The sequence below is a fragment of the Thunnus maccoyii genome, chromosome 21 (genome assembly GCF_910596095.1).
Source record: "Thunnus maccoyii chromosome 21, fThuMac1.1, whole genome shotgun sequence".
Taxonomy (NCBI): Eukaryota; Metazoa; Chordata; class Actinopteri; order Scombriformes; family Scombridae; genus Thunnus; species Thunnus maccoyii.
In genome coordinates, this window is record NC_056553.1 from 27,224,732 (window position 1) to 27,243,213 (window position 18,482).

Genomic DNA, 18,482 nt, shown 5'->3' on the forward strand with positions numbered 1-18,482 from the left:
AGACCATAATGTTTCACAGAGCCAGAGAGAAGCCCAACATACAACCGCAGGCAAAGTCAGGCCTCCTCACCTCCACCACTGACTGGAGACTAGAAGTGGACCTTGGCAAACAGCCAATGACCCCAGGTTACATCACTGAAGATGTGTCCCAGTGCATCCGCAAGATGTATCTTTCAACACATCTGAGCGGACAAAGATGACATGTTGCCCAAGGCTCCATTCTGGGGCCTCTTCTGTACAACATCCACATGCTTGCACTGGTTCAGATTAAGGAAAACAACTAAATATGTTACCACAGTTATGTAGACGACACACAAACTTACATAACCATATCACCAGGGGACTATGGTCCAATACAAGCTGACTAAGTGCATTGAGCAAGTTAACAATTGGATGTGACAGAATTTTCTATTCTATTTCTATTCTAATTAGCTTCAATCAATAATGTTAAAAACCACAAACCAAGCCGGAAATCTTGGTGTAGTCATGAACTCACACCTGAATTTCAACAACCACATTAAAGCTGCAAGCAGCAATGATAAGGCCCTCACACCCTTGTGCACACCGGGGCGTGCTGCAGTCAAAGGGCTTTTATTGCAGGCATGCAGATGTGTTCAGGACTGGGCTCTCATCGAACATTGCATGAAGGAGTTAAATATCATTTCCTGTGTCCACTATGTGGTGCTAGAGAACACCCATTAATTATACATCATGTTGCTGTATATCAACTGTAGGTGGTGCTATGATTATGACTCAATATTGACATGTATATGTGTTCAGGTCAGGGTTCTTATTAAGCATGAGAAATTTGGTGCAGATTGGACAATGTACATTCAAGTCACAACAACTTCCTGCTTCACGGTGAAACATCAAAGTTTGCTGTGTCACCACGGCAAGGGCATTCAATGAAAATTTAAGATTTTGATGATCTTTAGATGACATTGAGCAAATTTGAAGTCGGTTGGGTTAAATCTATAGGAGGAGTTTGTTAAAATACAAAGCCTGGAAATGACAAAAAGTGTGCAAAAATTGCGAAGTAAATTCAAAATGGTGGACTTAGGGTATGGCTCCGAGAGGCTTTTTTGTGCGTCTGGACATGATATATGTGCCTACCAAATTTTGTTCATCTATGTCAAATTTAAAGGTGGGGGCTTTGACTTTGAAATTTTCTAGGGGGTGCCCTTGAGTCGATTTCCCACACCAAAGCCCAAGATCCATATAAGACAACTAAATACGGCCCTTCTGATGGCTTTGCCAAGTTTTGTGAGTTTTCAAGCATCCCTAACCCCTCAAAACAGCTTCCTGTTTCATGGTGAATAATGCGTCACCATGTCAACAGCTTTTGATGAAAACTCAAAAGCTCCACCATTTAGCATCATCAATATCTTAGACCTTAGCTGACCAAATTTTAGGTGGATTCTAGTTAACCTGCTAAGAGTAGTTAGTAAAAATATGGTGCCTATAACTTCCTATTGCCAGTAGGAGGCACTATTACTATGATTCAATATTGTCTTGTACATGTCTTCAGACTGGCACTCTTATCAATCAAGTAAAATTTAGGAATCTGACCATGTGGACTTGAATTACAACAGTTTGATTTGCAATGGCGAAACATCGAAATTCATTGCGTCATCACAGCAACAGAGTTCAATGAAAACTCACAGTATTCACAATATAGAATCATCAAGGTCTTAAGGCCTTTCTGACCAAATTTGAAGTGCATATGTTGAACCTGCCAGGCACAGGTCATAAAAGTATAGCACCTGTAACTTCCTGTTACCAGTAAGTGGCACTATGACAATGAGTCAGTATTGACACATGGCTGCATTCAGGTCTGGACCTTTATCAAGCATGAGAAATTTGGATCAGATTGGGCGATTACATTAAAGTTGTAACAACTTCCTGTTTCATGGCAAAACATCAAACTTTGCTGCGTCACCACAGCAAGGGCGTTCAGCAAAAACTCAAGACTCAAGAAGCTATTTTGTGTATCTGGACATGATACATGAGCATACCAAATTTCGTTCATCTACGTCAACTTTAAGGATGGGTACTTTTAATTTGAAATATTGTAGGGGGTGCTCTCGAGCCATTTTGCCACACCCATGCCCAAGACCAATAAAATATTAATTTTTTTACCACTTCTGATGCATGTGCAAAGTTTCATATGTTTTTGAGAACATTTAGGCCCTCAAAAATGCGTTTCTTTTGGAAGAAGAATTCCTTCAGTTCAGGTCATAAAAGTACAGCACCTGGAACTTCCTGTTGCCAGTAGGTGGCACTACAACTATGACCCAATATTGACATGTAGAGGTGTTCACCTAAGGGAAACACTGCCTATCAAATCTCCTCCTGCAGGAAACACAGTACGTGAGAATGTGAAATCTGCACTTCCTTAAGTGTTCAGCATTTTTCCGTTCCCATCCTAATGAGAACGGAAAAGGAATATCCTCTATACAAGATTGTACCATACCATTTTGTCGCACTGCATTTGGGCCGTCAGCTTTCTGTATGAAAGCCACCACTCAGTGGAATGCCCTATCTGATTATATGAAGAATTGTAGTTCTATCAATATATTCAAGGCCAAATTTAAAAAATCAACTAAAGACGAAATAGCTGTGTGACCACTGAGCCTAGTTTACATTATTAATTTTTAATTGACATTGTGGGTGTATGTGATGTGCTGTTGTGTGTAGCTTCGTATTTTGTATGGTGTGTTCTGAGTGTTTTTTTGTTTTGTTTGTTTGTTTTTCTTTTTTTTGCTTTGTATTATTTGTTGTTGTGCTGTTGTATGTTCAATAATTCATATCAAATAAATGTTGATCAGCTAACCAGACTGACCAGATTATCAGAAAGAATGCTGCCATGATCCCCAAAGAAACCTTTGCTCTACTCTGAGCTCTTTTTGTTTGTTTAATTCAAATAAAATTAAACAAATTACCGTCTTTATCCATATATTTATGCATGAATCAAGCTGGTTTCTGGTCCTAGTTGTTGATTTTAAGAAATAAAAATATTTTCAATAAAAATAATGCTTTTGAATACATAATACACCAAACAAATAAATATACACCGTTCCTGAACATTAAACGAACACACACATAAAAACAGGATTCAATACACAAGGAGAGGCACTACAAAGAGAGGTTTTTAAATTAGACAGCGATGATTACATTACATGATTACAGTTCTGCTATTGATACATGTAACATGTCTATATCATCCAAAGTAGGCTGCCAAATAAACCCTATTTGCCTAGCTGAACATCTTTAGAGAATGTACTAGTTTGCGCACCAAAATCCAATTTCCTGTCAGTCAAAAACGTGATCATGCACATAAACCGTGAACAGTGTTTTTCTTTCCATGCTAAATAATTAAATCTTTTCATATTCGAAACTCGGGCTATTATTGTACATTAAATATAGATATTTATAAAACAAAACCATTTTGTTTCTGAGAGTGGATCATAATATAATTCAGACTTTAAATAGATGTAATGTGTAGTTTTAGCCATGCTTACTGTCTGTATTCCATCGGGGAAGATGTAGTTGATCTGCAGTGTGTTGCTATCAGGGAATCCTGGCAGGTCTCTGTGGAGGATCACCCAGGTCATCTGGCCCTCTGGCTGACAGCCATTCAGTTCTTTATACATCCCATTCACCCCGTCATTAGCTGCACAGACAGCAGGCCAGTTTTAGTCAAATTATCCGGAGATGGATAGGAGATGAGTATGGAAAACTTGACAGACACAGTGAGAGCGGTGTATATGTGTGTAATGTTGTGAAGGACCTTGCTGTAGTAGTGGTGGAGGACCCTGTCCGTTCAGATAGCGGTTACAGTGGAGCTTTTCGCTGCTTTGGCCAGAGCCCATACTGGGAAGCAGGAGACAAGCCACACACAAAGGGAAACAGATCAATAACACTGACTGACTGCTGAGGACATCCACAAATATATTGTCAGTGGGTTTATATCTACAGTAGATTGCAGTGCTTTAAAGGGGCACTCTACCGATTTTACTCATAAAGGTCAATTTACAAGTCATGCGTAGTACTACGAATGCTGTGAAAACAGAATGTCTGTGGCTGGAAAGAAAACAACCTTACACTGAGCATTTTTGGAGTGACTAAAATTGGGCCAAGTCAGGATATCTCTCTCAAAAATCTGTCTCTTGAGAGTCCCCCAACTTTATGGAGGTGTAACACCTAATCATTGAGTACCTCTAAGGAAAGTCAGAAACACCTCCTGGGGAAATTACTGGAGATAACGCCAAGAATATATTATATTGTCATGATCTTGAGCGTCCCTGTCGAAATCTAGTGTCAATACGTTATATGTTTAATCAAATTTTCACGCAGCAAATCTGGTGCCAGGTAGTATTCTGGAATAGAAAATCTGTACACAATATACAGAGTGGGAAAAAGAGGCAGTCAGCGTCACTTCTTCCCTGAGCCCCCAAGCAGGTTGTTTTATTTGTTTTATCTTTTTAAGACAGACCGATTTTAATTTGCTATATTTAGAACAGTTTAGGTCTGACAGCATTTTGTTAAAGGATGTGTTGCAGTAGTTTGTTATCTTAGTCTTGAAAATCTGTCTCCACTGAGACAGGAGGGTTTATCTGCTCTACCCACTGTTGGTGATTTTGATCTTGTGGTTACAGTGATTCACACCCCAACATGACACAAGGGTCATAAGGTCACATGACAGAGAGTTGTTTAGAGTCTTGTGAATAAATGTGTGAATTGTTGTTAAACTGCTGGATAAACATGTCTGGATGATTTATTAAAGCAGCTGTTACAGTATCACTCACCCCACCCCTCTCTTTCTTGAGCTTTACATCACACCTCTTTAACTGTCCTCAGAGGAGTGTCCCCTGTTATTTACATGTAGAAAGACCACTATGTTCGGCATTGCATGGTGCCAGCAGTTGTTTCCTCCCCATCATTAGTTGTTGCATATATTATTTGTTACATCGCACTTCATAGACACTGCAAGTGAAGGCCAAACATTCTCAAGACTCCACAGCAAGTCCAGTTACAGTACCTTTAAACTACAACTAGATCACTGAGTATTTATCTGTTAAATACTGAAAACTATTGTAATTTGACAACATCCTCCAATTATCATCCTCAATGTATTACATATATTTAGTACTAACCCTATATTATACCTGTAAAACTGGTGAACCAGACTCACTGTGGGTGAGAGCAGAAATCCAGTGTGTCAAACTGCTAACACAGGGAGCTGCAGTGTCAGTATGTGGTTAGCTGCCACAAATTACAAAGACAGTTGATGACAATAATCAATGAAAGATCAAGGTTAATAAAATTTGATGGTCTGACTCAATGTTGGTGTGGGCCTGTGTTTTACTAGATTTGAACTCCTTGAATAGACGTTGTTCAGGAAGTATTACAGTAAGATAGATGGTGGTGATGATACAATGGCTAAATGTAGCAGTCTTTATTTATATATATATTTATATCTCTTTTTAAGTACTTGTATCATATCTTTTGACTTCATGGCTGAACACTCTGACAACAAGAAAGAATAAGTCTGTGATATTTTGTAATGAAATCCCAAAGTTTTCGCAGCAAACTTGCAGTCAGTGCTGTAACTACCTCACAACAAATGCAGGTTTGGCTGGCACAGCCCAGGCAAAGAAATTCTAGTCATTACAATAGAGCTGATCAACAGCGTGCTACTGTTAATGTCATTAGTACCTGTTGAAATGCTCCTCTTCTCCACTCCTTTGTGAAATTTTCTCCTTTTCCTCTTTCTCTTTTTTGTGTTATCCTGGATTTTAGACGTTTGCTCAGCTCATGATGACATGAGAAAGTGACAGAGACACAGAGACAGAGAGAGGGAGAGAGCTGGGTGTGTCGAGTTGTTGGGATGTGGTTTACTGCTGAGTGATTCGTCCAACTGGTGTAGCAGCTTAGACAGGTACTGTGATGTGTGTGTGTGTGTGTGTGTGTGTGTGTGTGTGTGAGAGAGAGAGAGAGAGAGAGAGAGAGAGAAAGAGAAAGAGAGATAAAGTATGCAAGTATGTACAGTATGAAGGAGTGGTAAGGAAGCAAGAAAATAAAAACAAAACAATTTTTCACACACACACACACACAAGTTGGTCTATTTGGTATTAGGTTTGGTTGTTATTTTCTGTAAAGGGTTCACTGACAGACAGAGATGGGCTGAAACATTTATCAAAGTGTTTCATAGCTGTACAATCAAAATGAGAACCTGCTGCCACAGTATTTCAACTGCTATCTGAGTGTAGAAGCTGGAGTAGTCCATTGCACATAAACACATATGTGGACACATGTGTGTGGACACATAAACAACCAACAGCAAACAGGAATATAACATCTCTGATGAGAGGTAATTGAGTAGATAGATGTGTGTCTATGTGTGGAGTGTGTTATGTGTGTGTTGTATTAGACCAGGGCGATGGGAGTGGGGTTTGGGGGGGTTAGATGAATCAAGATACTAGCATTAATACACAGATACACTCATACCCATACACACACTGGACATACAGTGTGTGTATTTTTTTTCCCCCTTTTTCTTCCTTTTTTTTCCTCCTTGGGAGGCCATCATCACCAACCCGCTATGCAGCAACTACATATCAAGGACAGCTCCAAATACAGGACAGCTCCAAATACAGGAGGACATGACATACAGGGGGACATCCAGGGCTAGGGGTTTGGAGTTGTGGGGTCAGGTGGATTCAACCAGTGTGTGTGTGTGTGTGTGTGTGTATTTGTGGGGTGCGTGTAGGGAGGAAAAAAAAACTGAGAAAAGAACAATAAACGATAATATGTAAAAAGTACACAAATAAGTTGAGTCCACAAGAAGAAGGAAAGGGGGGAGAGATATATACATACATACACACAATATAATAAATATATAAACTTATCTATTTTACAGTAATAAACATTTTAAACTTCAAAACAAGCAAACAAAGAACAAAAACACAAAGATAATTGATACTCAATACTTGATACCATGGCAAGAGACAGAAGAAAAAAAACTGAGAGAAAAGAACAATTAACGATAATATGTAAAAGTTTACGAATAAGTTGAGTCCACAAGAAGAAGGAAAAGGAGGAGAGATATATACATACACACACAATTAAATAAATATATAAACATATTTTACCATAATAAACATTTTAAACTTCAAAGCAAGCAAACAAAGAAGAAAAAAAAACAAAGATAAACGATGCTCCATACTTCTTGATACTATGGCAAGAGACAGAGAAGAAAATATATAAATACATTTTTTTTTTTAAAAAAACAATTCCTAGCCATGCAACAAAACTTACTGATGTAGCAACAACAAGTCAAAAAAAAAAAAAAAAGAGAGAAGATGGGGGGAAGATAGTTTAGAGGAAGCTTGGGGAAGCCTAAAAGTGTGTGTGTTTGGTATGTTGTTGGGTGCATGTGTGTGCATGTCAATGACAGATATGTGTTTAGGCAATGACGTGTGACTATTATTGTGGATGATTGACAGGCAAAAAGAAGTTAGGAGTATAATTTGTGTGGAAATTAAGAATTAAGACTATTGATGACCGGATGCCAGATTATGTCAAAATCATAGTTTTTGTTTTTGATGGAGGCAGATAAATTTTCCATTGATATGTTTTCAATAAGTAGATTTTTCCAAATTATATTGATTGTGATCCTTGATTTCCAGTTCATGAGGATAGTTTTCTTGGTGATGATTAAGGCCGTGGAGAGTATTCTACTGGATGTGTTGTTTGGGTTGATGTTGGAAATGTTGTTGGAATTTGGTTTTTTTTAGTTGTGATGATTAGATTTGATGGTAATGGTGGTAATTCCAAGTTAGCTGATTTGATATTGATCTTAGTTTGAATAGAGGACTTGACCTATAGAAATTCTAGAAAGTGATTCTCCCCAATGCTGTACTTCTGAACCAAATGAGGGAATGTGATCAGACTGTCATTATGAAAGATATATTTGAAATCCATAATGCTAAGTTTATTGGTTTCCTGTCAATTAAGAAATCAGGGATGTTCCAGATGGGAGTGTGTATGGTAGGTGCAATTGTGGTGTTAGTTATTTGGTGAAACTCCCACCAGGCTGTCGGAGTTGTAGCTATCATTGGGTTTTTGAAACAAGGGTGGTGTGGAACGGCTTATGAATGGTAGATCTGAAATATGGATTTCTTTGCATATTGTTTATTTTATGTCTATCCATGAGTTGTCAGATTGATTGGGATTAGTTCATTTGTGGATGTATTGTAGTTGATGGGCAATGAAGTAATGGAGGAAGTTTGGTGCTTCCAGACCTCCTTGAGTTTTTGGGTTTTGTAAAGTGGCTAGTTTGATTCTGATTGTTTTGTTTTTCCAATAGAATTTTGAGATAAATAAGTTTAGGAATTTGAACCAGGATGGTGGGGGCTTGATCAGGATCATGGAGAGTAGATAATTTATCATAGGAAGTATAGTCATTTTAATTGTTGCAATTCTGCCTGTGAGAGATATCGGTTGATTCATCCAGTATTGAAGGTTGTCCTCTACAGTTTGTAGGAGTGGATTGAAGTTAAGGTTGACTAACAGCGCTCCTGAAAGTTTGTTAACCCTTTATTTTCTCTGTTTCTGCATAAATATGACTTAAATATAATCAGATTGGAACCCAATTAAATAAATGAGACAAAAACATTAGACTTTTTCATTTATTTATGTGGAAATTATTATTATTATATTTGTGTGAGGCAAAAATATGTGAACCCTTGCTTTCAGTAACTGGTGTGACCCCCTTTTGCAGAAATAACTTCGATCAAACATTTCCACTAACTGTTTATTGGCCCTGCGCATCAGCTTGGAGGAATTTTAGCCCAATGCTCCTTGGAGAACAGTCTCAACTCGGGGATGTTAGTGGGTTTCTTTGCCTGAATTGCCTGCTTCAGGTCCTTCCACAGCATTTCTATAGGATTCAGGTCAGGACGTTGACTCGACCATTCCAAAACATTTACGTTCTTCTACTTTAATCATTCTCGTTGTCTTACTGCATAATCCACTTTCTGTTGAGCTTCAGTTCACAGACAAATACTTTGACATTTACCTGTAGAATTTGCTGGTATAACTCAAAACTCATGACTCCATCAATGATTGCAAGCTGTCCTGGTCCAGAGGCAGCAAAGCAGGCCCAAATCATGATACTACAACCACCATGTGTCACAGATGGGATAAGGTTCTTATACTGGAACGCAGTGTTTGCTCATCACCAAACATAACGCTTCTCATTCAAATCAAAAAGTTTGATTTTGGTCTCATCCATCCACACATTTTTTCAATCACCATCTGGCTTATCCACATGGTCTTGAGCAAACCATAGATGGCAGCAGTTTTCTTTGGAGAGGAGTGGCTTTTTTCCTTACAACTCTGCCATGCACACCATTGATGTTCACTGTTCTCCTGATGGTCGACACATGAACATTGACTGTAACCACTGCAAGAGAGGCCTTTAGTTTCCTAGATGTTATCCTGGGGTCCCTTGTGGCCTCCTGGAGTATTACGCGCCTCGCTCTTAATGTGATCTCTGTCGTTCGACCACTCCTGGGGAACACAGTGGTGTTGGATGTCTTCTATTTGTACACGATCTGCCTGACAGTTGACTGGTGGAGTCCAAACTCTTTAGAAATTGTTTTGTAACCCTTTCCAGACTGGTGAGTATCAGCAACTCTTCTTCTAAGGTCCTCAGAAATCTCCTTTGTTTGAGCCATGACTTCCGCAAACCTGTGTTGTGAAGCTCAGACTTTGATAGTGAAGACCCAGATTTCTCTTCCTTAAATAAGGCAGGGCCTCCCAGACTCACACTTGATTGTCATCCCATTGACTGAAACACCCAACTCTAATTAACCCTTCAAATGAACTGAAAATCTTAGAGGTTCACATACATTTGCCATGCACAAATATGTAACATTGGATCATTTTCATTAATAAATAAACAAACAAGTGTAAGGTTTTTGTCTTATTTGTTTAATTTATATCCCTTCATGTAGTTTTAGGACTTGCATGGAAATGTGATCACGTTTTAGGTCATATTTATGCAGAAATAGGGAAAATTCTAAAGGGTTCACAAACTTTCAAGCAGCACTATATGTGATGTTATGTTACGACGCACAAAGAGAGAGGTGGAGTTTGGACTGTCACATCCCAACTACTATGGCTAAGTGGTAGAATCATGGTTTTACACCAGTTGATAGTGTAGTCAGAGATTTTAGAGAAAGTGTTTATGAGGAGGATGTTTTTGGATAATGTGGAGGAGGGCTTTCGTGGATAAAATTAAATGTTGGCTATCTTATGATGTGTATTTTTTGTTTGGATTTGACAGATAGCTGCTACAAGTGGTTTGATGAAGATGGCAAATAAAGATGGGGAGAGTGAGCATCCTTGCCTTGTACCCCTGTGCATAGTGAAGTGTTGTGATGTTAGTCCATTGGTGGTTATCATGGCCATTGGTGATGTGTACAAAATCCTCACCCAGTGGATAAATGATTCACCAAAACCAAATATTTTTAATGTGAAAAATAAAAAATCCCAATTTACTTAATGCTTTTTCTGCATCCAGCGAGACTATTGCTGTTGGTGAGTTGGTGTGTGATGTTTGATAAATTATGTTAAATAGCCTGTGTATTGTTAATCAGTTGACAATCATGTGACAATGAATCATTCAAAGGTCAGAACTCTTACCTGCCTGGATCCTGGACAGTACATAGCCTCTCCTCTAAAGAATTGTAGAATGTTATGTAAAATTTGCTATAACTGACAAGCTAACAGAATAGAGTTCATTTTGTGCTTTTATGTGCTCTTTGTGCTGCATGCAAGACCTACTATGTGCTATTCATTGTAAGTATGTACTTTGAACTTAGAGTTGTGAAAGTTTGTGTTGCAGTTTATCTAAGTTTGTCAATTCTAAAAATCTGTTTTGGAGTTTAGCAGATTCTACAGGTATGTTTTGAAGTTTGGATACTTCTTAGAAAAGTTATAAAACATTTGGATAAATCTAAGTTATAAGACAACAGACAGTGCTGAAGTTGTGCTGTCTTGAAGTAATCAAATTATATTGTGAGTACACAGTTGCAACAGCATTTGGAAAACGAAAAGACCGACACAGTTGTCAATTTCCCATTCAGCACCCACATTGTTTAAATAGCAAATGCACTTGCGCCCATCTGAGCACCCATGGGTGTGTTGGTCTTAAAATGAGGTGTGGTCAGGCGTATTGTTATCTTGAGGCAGCAGAAGGGATTGCCCTATTGACCAACAAAAAACTGGTCTGAAGTCAATGGCACAGTGTTTCACCTAGGCAGGTGCACAACGCTCGTTACTCTGCTTGTTACACACACACAGACATGCAGCAACACATAAACTTGCAAAAGATTACAAAAAGGATTACTATGTGAAAGATTATTATTGTGTACATCAACATATTTTAAAAAATACATGTCATAATGGTTAGTCCTAATATTTATCAGAATTAACTAATCGCAGTAATGACGGATGAAACTATCTATTTGACCAAATTGTGGCTTTACAATATTAAATAGGTATTTAAACAGACCCGTCAGGTTGAAGGTGTCTGTCAAGACCAAGCAAACAGATATTAACAACGGATCAGACACAGATCAACTTTCCTGCTACATCAATACATGAGGACATGAGGAACACATGGGGAAATAATAATGAGGTGAAAGCAATGATTAAACTAAAGAAGGAAAGAACTCTAGACAGCTCCTAGCCGCAGCCAGCAGCAGGATCAGCACCTTGGAGAGCTGATCAAGTCCTGACAACTGTGTATGATGATTTTTTTACATGACTAAAATGAATGATTTTATTTCTGAACAATATTTAACAAATATTCTTTGACATTTTTGAGATTAAAATGATCAGGTTTGTATACTTTCAGCAATTAAATCCCCGTTGATTTTACCTGTTATTCCATGACTGAACAAAATTACTTTAAAAAGAACCAAAGCTGTAATTAAAGTAATAAACCTTCTCAGAAAACAAATGAAAAGAAATGTGCAACAAATTAATCAACAGGATCTTAAACTGGTGGTCTGGGGCTGGCCACAGTAGGGTCCGGGAGCAGCAGGGGCCCGTGTGCTTGTTATGGATCATGCATTTTCACTTTGCGCACAAGCACATCCATTTCCTCTGCAGAGAAGTGTTCCTTCTTACTACTTGACATATGCACCATTATAATAGCAATCCGCCAAGGTGTAAGCGCACCTGGCTTTTAAAGGGAATGGGAAATGACACTCTGATTGGTTTATTGCATGTTACACTCAAAACACACCCATGATTAATGAAGAGACTAAGGACAACCGTTTTGAACCATGCGCCTGGCGCTGCGACCATTTTTTCCGCCATTAAACTAGCAAAAGTGTATTTGCACACACCCTTAATGCACTTACACCATGCACTTCAGACCATGCACTTTGGATCGTTAAAATAGGGCCCTGAGTGGAGGAAGTTGCTAGGGTGCCTAAAGAGGACGGCAACTGAATGAATAATCTGAGATACCGCTGTGTTAGGGCAGAATCCAGCTGTAAAACTAAGATACCAGTATGACAGGGCTGAATCCAGAGTTTGAGTCTGAAATACTGCTGTAGCAGGGCTGCATCCAACTGAGATAACACTGATACAAGGCTGCATCCAGATAAAATAAATGTACCGGCAGTGTGTGTTTTGTATGAAAAAGTAAGAGGTTGTGTGTTGTATAATAAGAGCACGCTGTACATACATTTGTGGTTGTTGGTACAAAATATATGTAAATAATGTGATTAAGTGCCTATTCCTCTGTTTGGAGATATTCATTGTATGCATTATTAGTGCCTCGAAGAGGGTGCTCAAGATCAGGCTTTTCTTGTTCCACTTTGTTCCACCGCACGACTCGTGTGGCCCAGTTGTACTAGTTTCCTTCACCAAGGACACTCAGCTCGTTGATCTAAAACTGTGGCTAAGTACTAAGTGGATCAATTTAAGACAGGTGCAGCCTGATTTTCCAGGCATTGAGTGGGAACCATTTCTGCGCAGGTTTTGGACAGCTGAAACCTTATAGCCAATATTAGGGTCTCTCTGCCGTGAACCAGAAGGAACAGCAACGTTTTCACTTAATCCATATCTTGGGGTGTCAGATGATTTTCCAACAGAAGAAGAAAACAGATTGTTGATCCATCCCAGGCTAATCTTTACTATAGTTCCTAGGAAAGTTAGGTGGGAAATAAGCAGCGACATTATCAGATTACCTGGTTTTGAAGAGGGCTCAGAATGACTAACATTGGGCCTTGACTCCCCTAGAAGATTTAAAACTGCCATAAAAGCTGGCAAAATACTGGTTCTGTTTAGAACCAGAGAATTAGATGGGGATTAGAAGATCAGAGCCAAGCTGTGCAAGGCAGGGATACAGGGGGACAGGTGCAGGAAAAATGGGGAGGAAAAATGCTGAAAAAGGGGCAACCACCCCAAGCCAATTGACGATCAAAGAACATCAACTTTAGAAAAAACAAATCTAAAATGCATGAAAAAATGAAACAAAAAGACAGCAATGGCCAGTAAAGGACGCCTTTAATATTGCCTGCTGCAATGAGGTAGAAGCCAATATTAAACATCACAAGGCCTCAGATACCAGTAACAAAAGAGTAGGGAAAAGGCAGAAAGAAAGAGAAGCATTGTGATGTTTTGTGCAGGAGGGCACAACATACTGGCAATCAATAAAATAATTGAGAAAAAAGTGAGTGCAGAAGCAAAAGAAAAGGTAAAAAAAAGCAAAAGAAAAAGTAAAAGAAGCAGAGAAAGTAGGTGAAAAACAGATGGATAGCATGGCATCAGAGCCAATGCCTGCCTCACTATATCCAGGTGATTTGAACCCATTCAGAGAAGGCCTGTACATAGTGAGGGAAGAAGGAGGCCATGAAAGAGGAGCGATAGACGGTCAGGGAGAGCTACAGGGACAGCTTAAACTAAAAATGGCAGAACATGTAACATGCAGACTGCCAGCACCAGAAATGCATGCCAGAGAAGAGCATGTAGCATGTAAACAACACTCATCACCATATGCCAAGCTAGGAGAAGACGCTAAGGCCGTGGAAAGAGAAATAGGCCAGAATCAATGAATGAATGCATGAATTCATGCAATGGCAAGAGCCACTGCCAGGAAAAGAACAGAGATTTAGCTAAGGAGCATGGGTTGATAAAGAAAGGGGAAGCCTCGGCCCCAGTAACAAGGAAAGACCAACTCACACATCTACATCTTACCCAGACATACTACAAGAAGGAAAGAAAAAAGAAGAAAAAAGAAAAATATAATGAGACAGACAGTAGCAGTGAGAGCACTGGCAGTGTAAAGGATAGAAGCAGTGAGAGTGATGACGATAGTGGTGATAACGAGAGATTCACTGAAAGACTGGTACATGGCACGCTAAAAATGGAAAGCAAGAAACAAGCCAAAAAGAGACAGCGAGAAAAATAAAAAGGGAGAATAGAAGATATGGAAAAATCAAGAAGACTGGCAGATAAGAACGGTGAGATATTACAGTCACAACTACATAAAGAGGCCTCACGAAACGAGTATGTTGAGACAATAAAAAGAATGCAGTTAAGCAAAGAACTAGTGCAAAGGAAACTGCAAGAATTACAGAAGCACATAGAATGAAGAACAAAGGAAGAGAGTGATGCATACCCAACAGGAAGGAATTGTATGGAATTAAGAAGAATCATAGAAGAGGTGCACTGAGTCAGATTCAGAAAACTTTATTGTCTGTTGTGATAGAAAATTGTCTTAGATGTGGCTCAGCATATAGAGTACTCTACAAAACTCAGACTAAGATATACAGTACCTATTCCTAGTCAGAGTGTGAATCACTTGGTAGCGCTCTATTAAGATGAAGAGAAGTCAGGGGATAGATCAATGTGTCCTTTAATGACAAGATGAGGTCGTGATCACTATGAGCCATGGACATTCATGGACATGGTGGGACTGGCAGAAAGACCTCTGGAACTCACAGCAGGTGCCAACAAGTGGATACTGACCCTGGAGGAAAGTACAGCAAGATTCAAGTTGGCCCTTGGTGGTATTAAAGCTCTGTTGACGCATGTAGCAGGAAAGCATGTTACAGAAGAAATCTTTTCAGCAGCAGGGCTGGATGCACTAATCCAAGGAAACAACATAAATGACCGGGAGCATGCTGCGTGTTTCCAATGATCGAAGCAATGGTTAAAAAAGCAATGGCCACAGTGACTGGACAGTTTCTTGTGAGTCAAAAAACTGACCTAGACATTAGCATCACCGATATTGATATCTGTGAACTAGAAAACATAGATAAGCCTGATTATGTCTTAACAGGTAACAGGAGAAATAGTTATGGAAGAACCCTATGATCCCAGACCAAAAAAAAGAGAAGAAACGACAGAAAACTATAACCAATCTTAAGTCGGCTGCCCTATCAACCATCATCAGGACACTGGAAGTAACAAAGGTCACATGTAATTGGGTATTTGATCAAGTTCGAAAAAAGGGAAGACATGGTTATTGTCTGCCCCTAGCCAATAGCCTGCTCTGATAATCTCACAAGGAGGAACCCAAAATTTTTAAGAGATTTTAAACTCAAAGTAGTTAAGTTAATTAAAGATCATCTTACAGTTGCTTCTGTCTTCAATCACTTTTTTCTTGAGTCTGTATATGAGTTAAGAAAAAAAATTACAAAAAGGAAACTGGATATTGTTCCTATAGATGCTACAGGCCAAGTAGCATCTATGAGTTAGAGAGACTAATGAGTTACAAGTAAATAAAATCATCAGCTCCTTATAAAGCTCCAAAAGTGGAGATGCTTTCTAATTTCACACCATGTTTGTTAAGTCACACAAAGATATTTTAACTCCTCCTATTGCTCATTTAATTAACTCGTCTTTTAAACACAGCTCCTTTCTTGATGACTGGAAATGTGCCATTGTCACGCCTATTTTTAAATCTGGAGACCGCCTTGAAGCCAGTAACTACAGACCACTAAGTATACTGCCAGTACTCTCAAAAGTTGCTGAGAAAGTTGTTGAACCACAAATGTATGCAGATGACACCATTGTGTACACACATGCAAAAACGGCTGAGTTAGCTGCTGCTAAGCTAACAATTGCATTGGAAAGCTGATATTCTCATCAAAGGTGAAAAGAGTTACTGATTTTAAATATCTTGGTGTAACACTGGATCCAAATTTGAACTTTAACAAACATGTTTAAAAAAACGGTTAAAACCATAAAGTACAACTTTATGAATTTATGACTTTAGACATTAGAAACTGTCTCTCTTTGGAAGCAGCCAAGATAGCTTAAGACAGCTATAAAACCTCTTGAGTCAAACTCAAACTATAAAAACAAACTCTAAAAATTCTGGACAAAAAGCAAATGCATTTCCATCACTGTAGGGTACTGGATAAATACAATTTACTGAGTTTTGAGAATTTTAGATTATTCTCAAATTTGTGCCTAGTTTATAAAATTTTAAATGGTTTGGCCCCTCCTCCACTATGTGACTTTGTGTACACTCGCTTAGTAAGTTCTATTAGATCCTCCAGAATATCCTCTATATAAGATTGTACCATACCATTTTGACACACTGCATTTGGGCAGTCAGCTTTCTCTGTGAAAGCCACAACTCAGTGGAGTGTCCTACCTGATGATATGAAGAGCTGCAGTTCCATCAATACATTCAAAACCAAATTAAAAAATCTACTAAAAACCACTCAGCTCTGTAACCACTGAATCTAAATTTCATCTATGGTCTTCTGATTAGTGCAGGTAGTCTTGCTTTTTATTTGACAGTTTACATTATTAATTTCTAGTTGACATTGTGGGTGTATGTGATGTGCTATTGTGTGTAGCTTTGTATTTTGTATTTTGTATAATGTGTTCTGTGTGTTTTTTGCTTTGTACTGTTTGTTGTTGTGCTGCGTATGTTTTGATTGTGGGGGACTGCAGATGTAAATTAGCTTTGAGCTAACTCCAGTGCAGTGCATCATTTATGTTAAAAACTGTACACTGTCCCGATAAATAAATACAATATACTTTTGTATTTCTAGGTCCAGCCAGGGATCGAACCAAAATCAAACAAAAAATCAACCAAAGGAGAGTCATCTACTTTTATGCACTCATGGCCACAAGCACACAACAGACAGTTAATAAAAAGAAAAAACAATACAATGAGAAGCTTCACCCTATTTTAGATGATTTGCCATATGGTCCTATATCTTTGTATCAGTCATAGACAAGGCATCACCTGACTAATCACACAGTGCGGTCAAAAGATTACCCTATGCCCATAGAGCCATCCCCCATCTATTTGGCCAATGTAAGATGTCAGTCCTGGAGAACCGAGACATACGCGTTGCCTAAAGGATTGACACTTGAGCTTAGCACCATAAGCCTTCATTACGCTTATGATCAAGTTAAGGAGTACTACATCAGTCTTTGGCGGCATGGAGCCTGCTTATCTTTGACCACAAAAGGGACAAAAATGGTCATCACATTGAAGATAGGGCCTCAGATATTGTTCAGTACGCATGAGGGTTTAGCATGATTGGGGTTTAGTATCTTGCCCAAGGACACTTCGATATGTGGACTGGAGGAGCCAGGAATCGCACCGCCAATCTTTCGATTAGTGGACAACCTGCTCTACCTCCTGACAACAGTTCCACAAATAAACTATGTTACATATCTCTACCTTTGAGTTTCCCTTTCCTACTACTAACAAGTTTTAATAAGGCTGTAAATTATTTTCTATGGCAGGCAAAACAATGTCTTTTAATAGAACAACATTATGTGCTGCTAATGAGAATGGGGGTCTCAGTCTACCAAGAATGGACTGGTACCACTATGCTTTTTCTCTTAATATACTGCAGAAGATCAAGCTACAGGATGGCTCTCAATTGAAAGGGAACTTACGGAACTTTTCCCCTTTCAAGCTTTCAAGCCTCAGACACTGGAAAACAAAAAATATCCTTTTTAACAAGTGTTGGGGAGAAATGACCAAAATAGCCAATTATTAACAATTAACTTAAATTGAATAACAGGCAGGGGGTATTTTTGAAAATATGGGGACCCTACATGAATACAATAGTGAATGGCTAACTAGAGAGAATTTGACACAGTTAATATATGTAAGATGTTACTATCAAGAACTGTGAGAGATGGCCTGTATTGTATGTCATTTTATTTTCATTATAAGTTCCTGATAGTAATGTGGTATATGATGTCGTGGTGGTGTTAGGTGAATGCCGATGTTTGCTGGGTATGTTACTTGCATTATGACATATGAATGGTAACTATATGATGATGACAATGTTTGTCCAATAAGGTATTATTAGTTTATGGGAGAGATGGTCATACTTATTAAATAGGAATGGTAGCTATGTAATGTGATGTTTGCCCTATTTGCCATTAATATTATACATGGCAGTAGCAGC

At 38.7% G+C, this 18,482-nt stretch overlaps 1 protein-coding gene across 2 annotated transcripts in view; it reads right to left on the reverse strand.

The window, feature by feature from the left end:
- The window catches only part of dtx3l1 (deltex E3 ubiquitin ligase 3L1), a 43,298-nt gene that overhangs the window by 4,179 nt on the left and 20,637 nt on the right, over positions 1 to 18,482 (reverse strand). For both annotated transcript variants that reach the window (XM_042399423.1, XM_042399424.1), the window contains 3 exons: positions 5,719 to 5,944; positions 3,791 to 3,873; positions 3,522 to 3,673 (listed from right to left, as the gene is read on the reverse strand). In XM_042399423.1, coding sequence (XP_042255357.1) covers positions 3,522 to 3,673; positions 3,791 to 3,872 — 234 coding nt within the window. In that variant the 5' untranslated portion in view covers position 3,873; positions 5,719 to 5,944. The remainder of the gene's footprint in view (positions 1 to 3,521; positions 3,674 to 3,790; positions 3,874 to 5,718; positions 5,945 to 18,482) is intronic.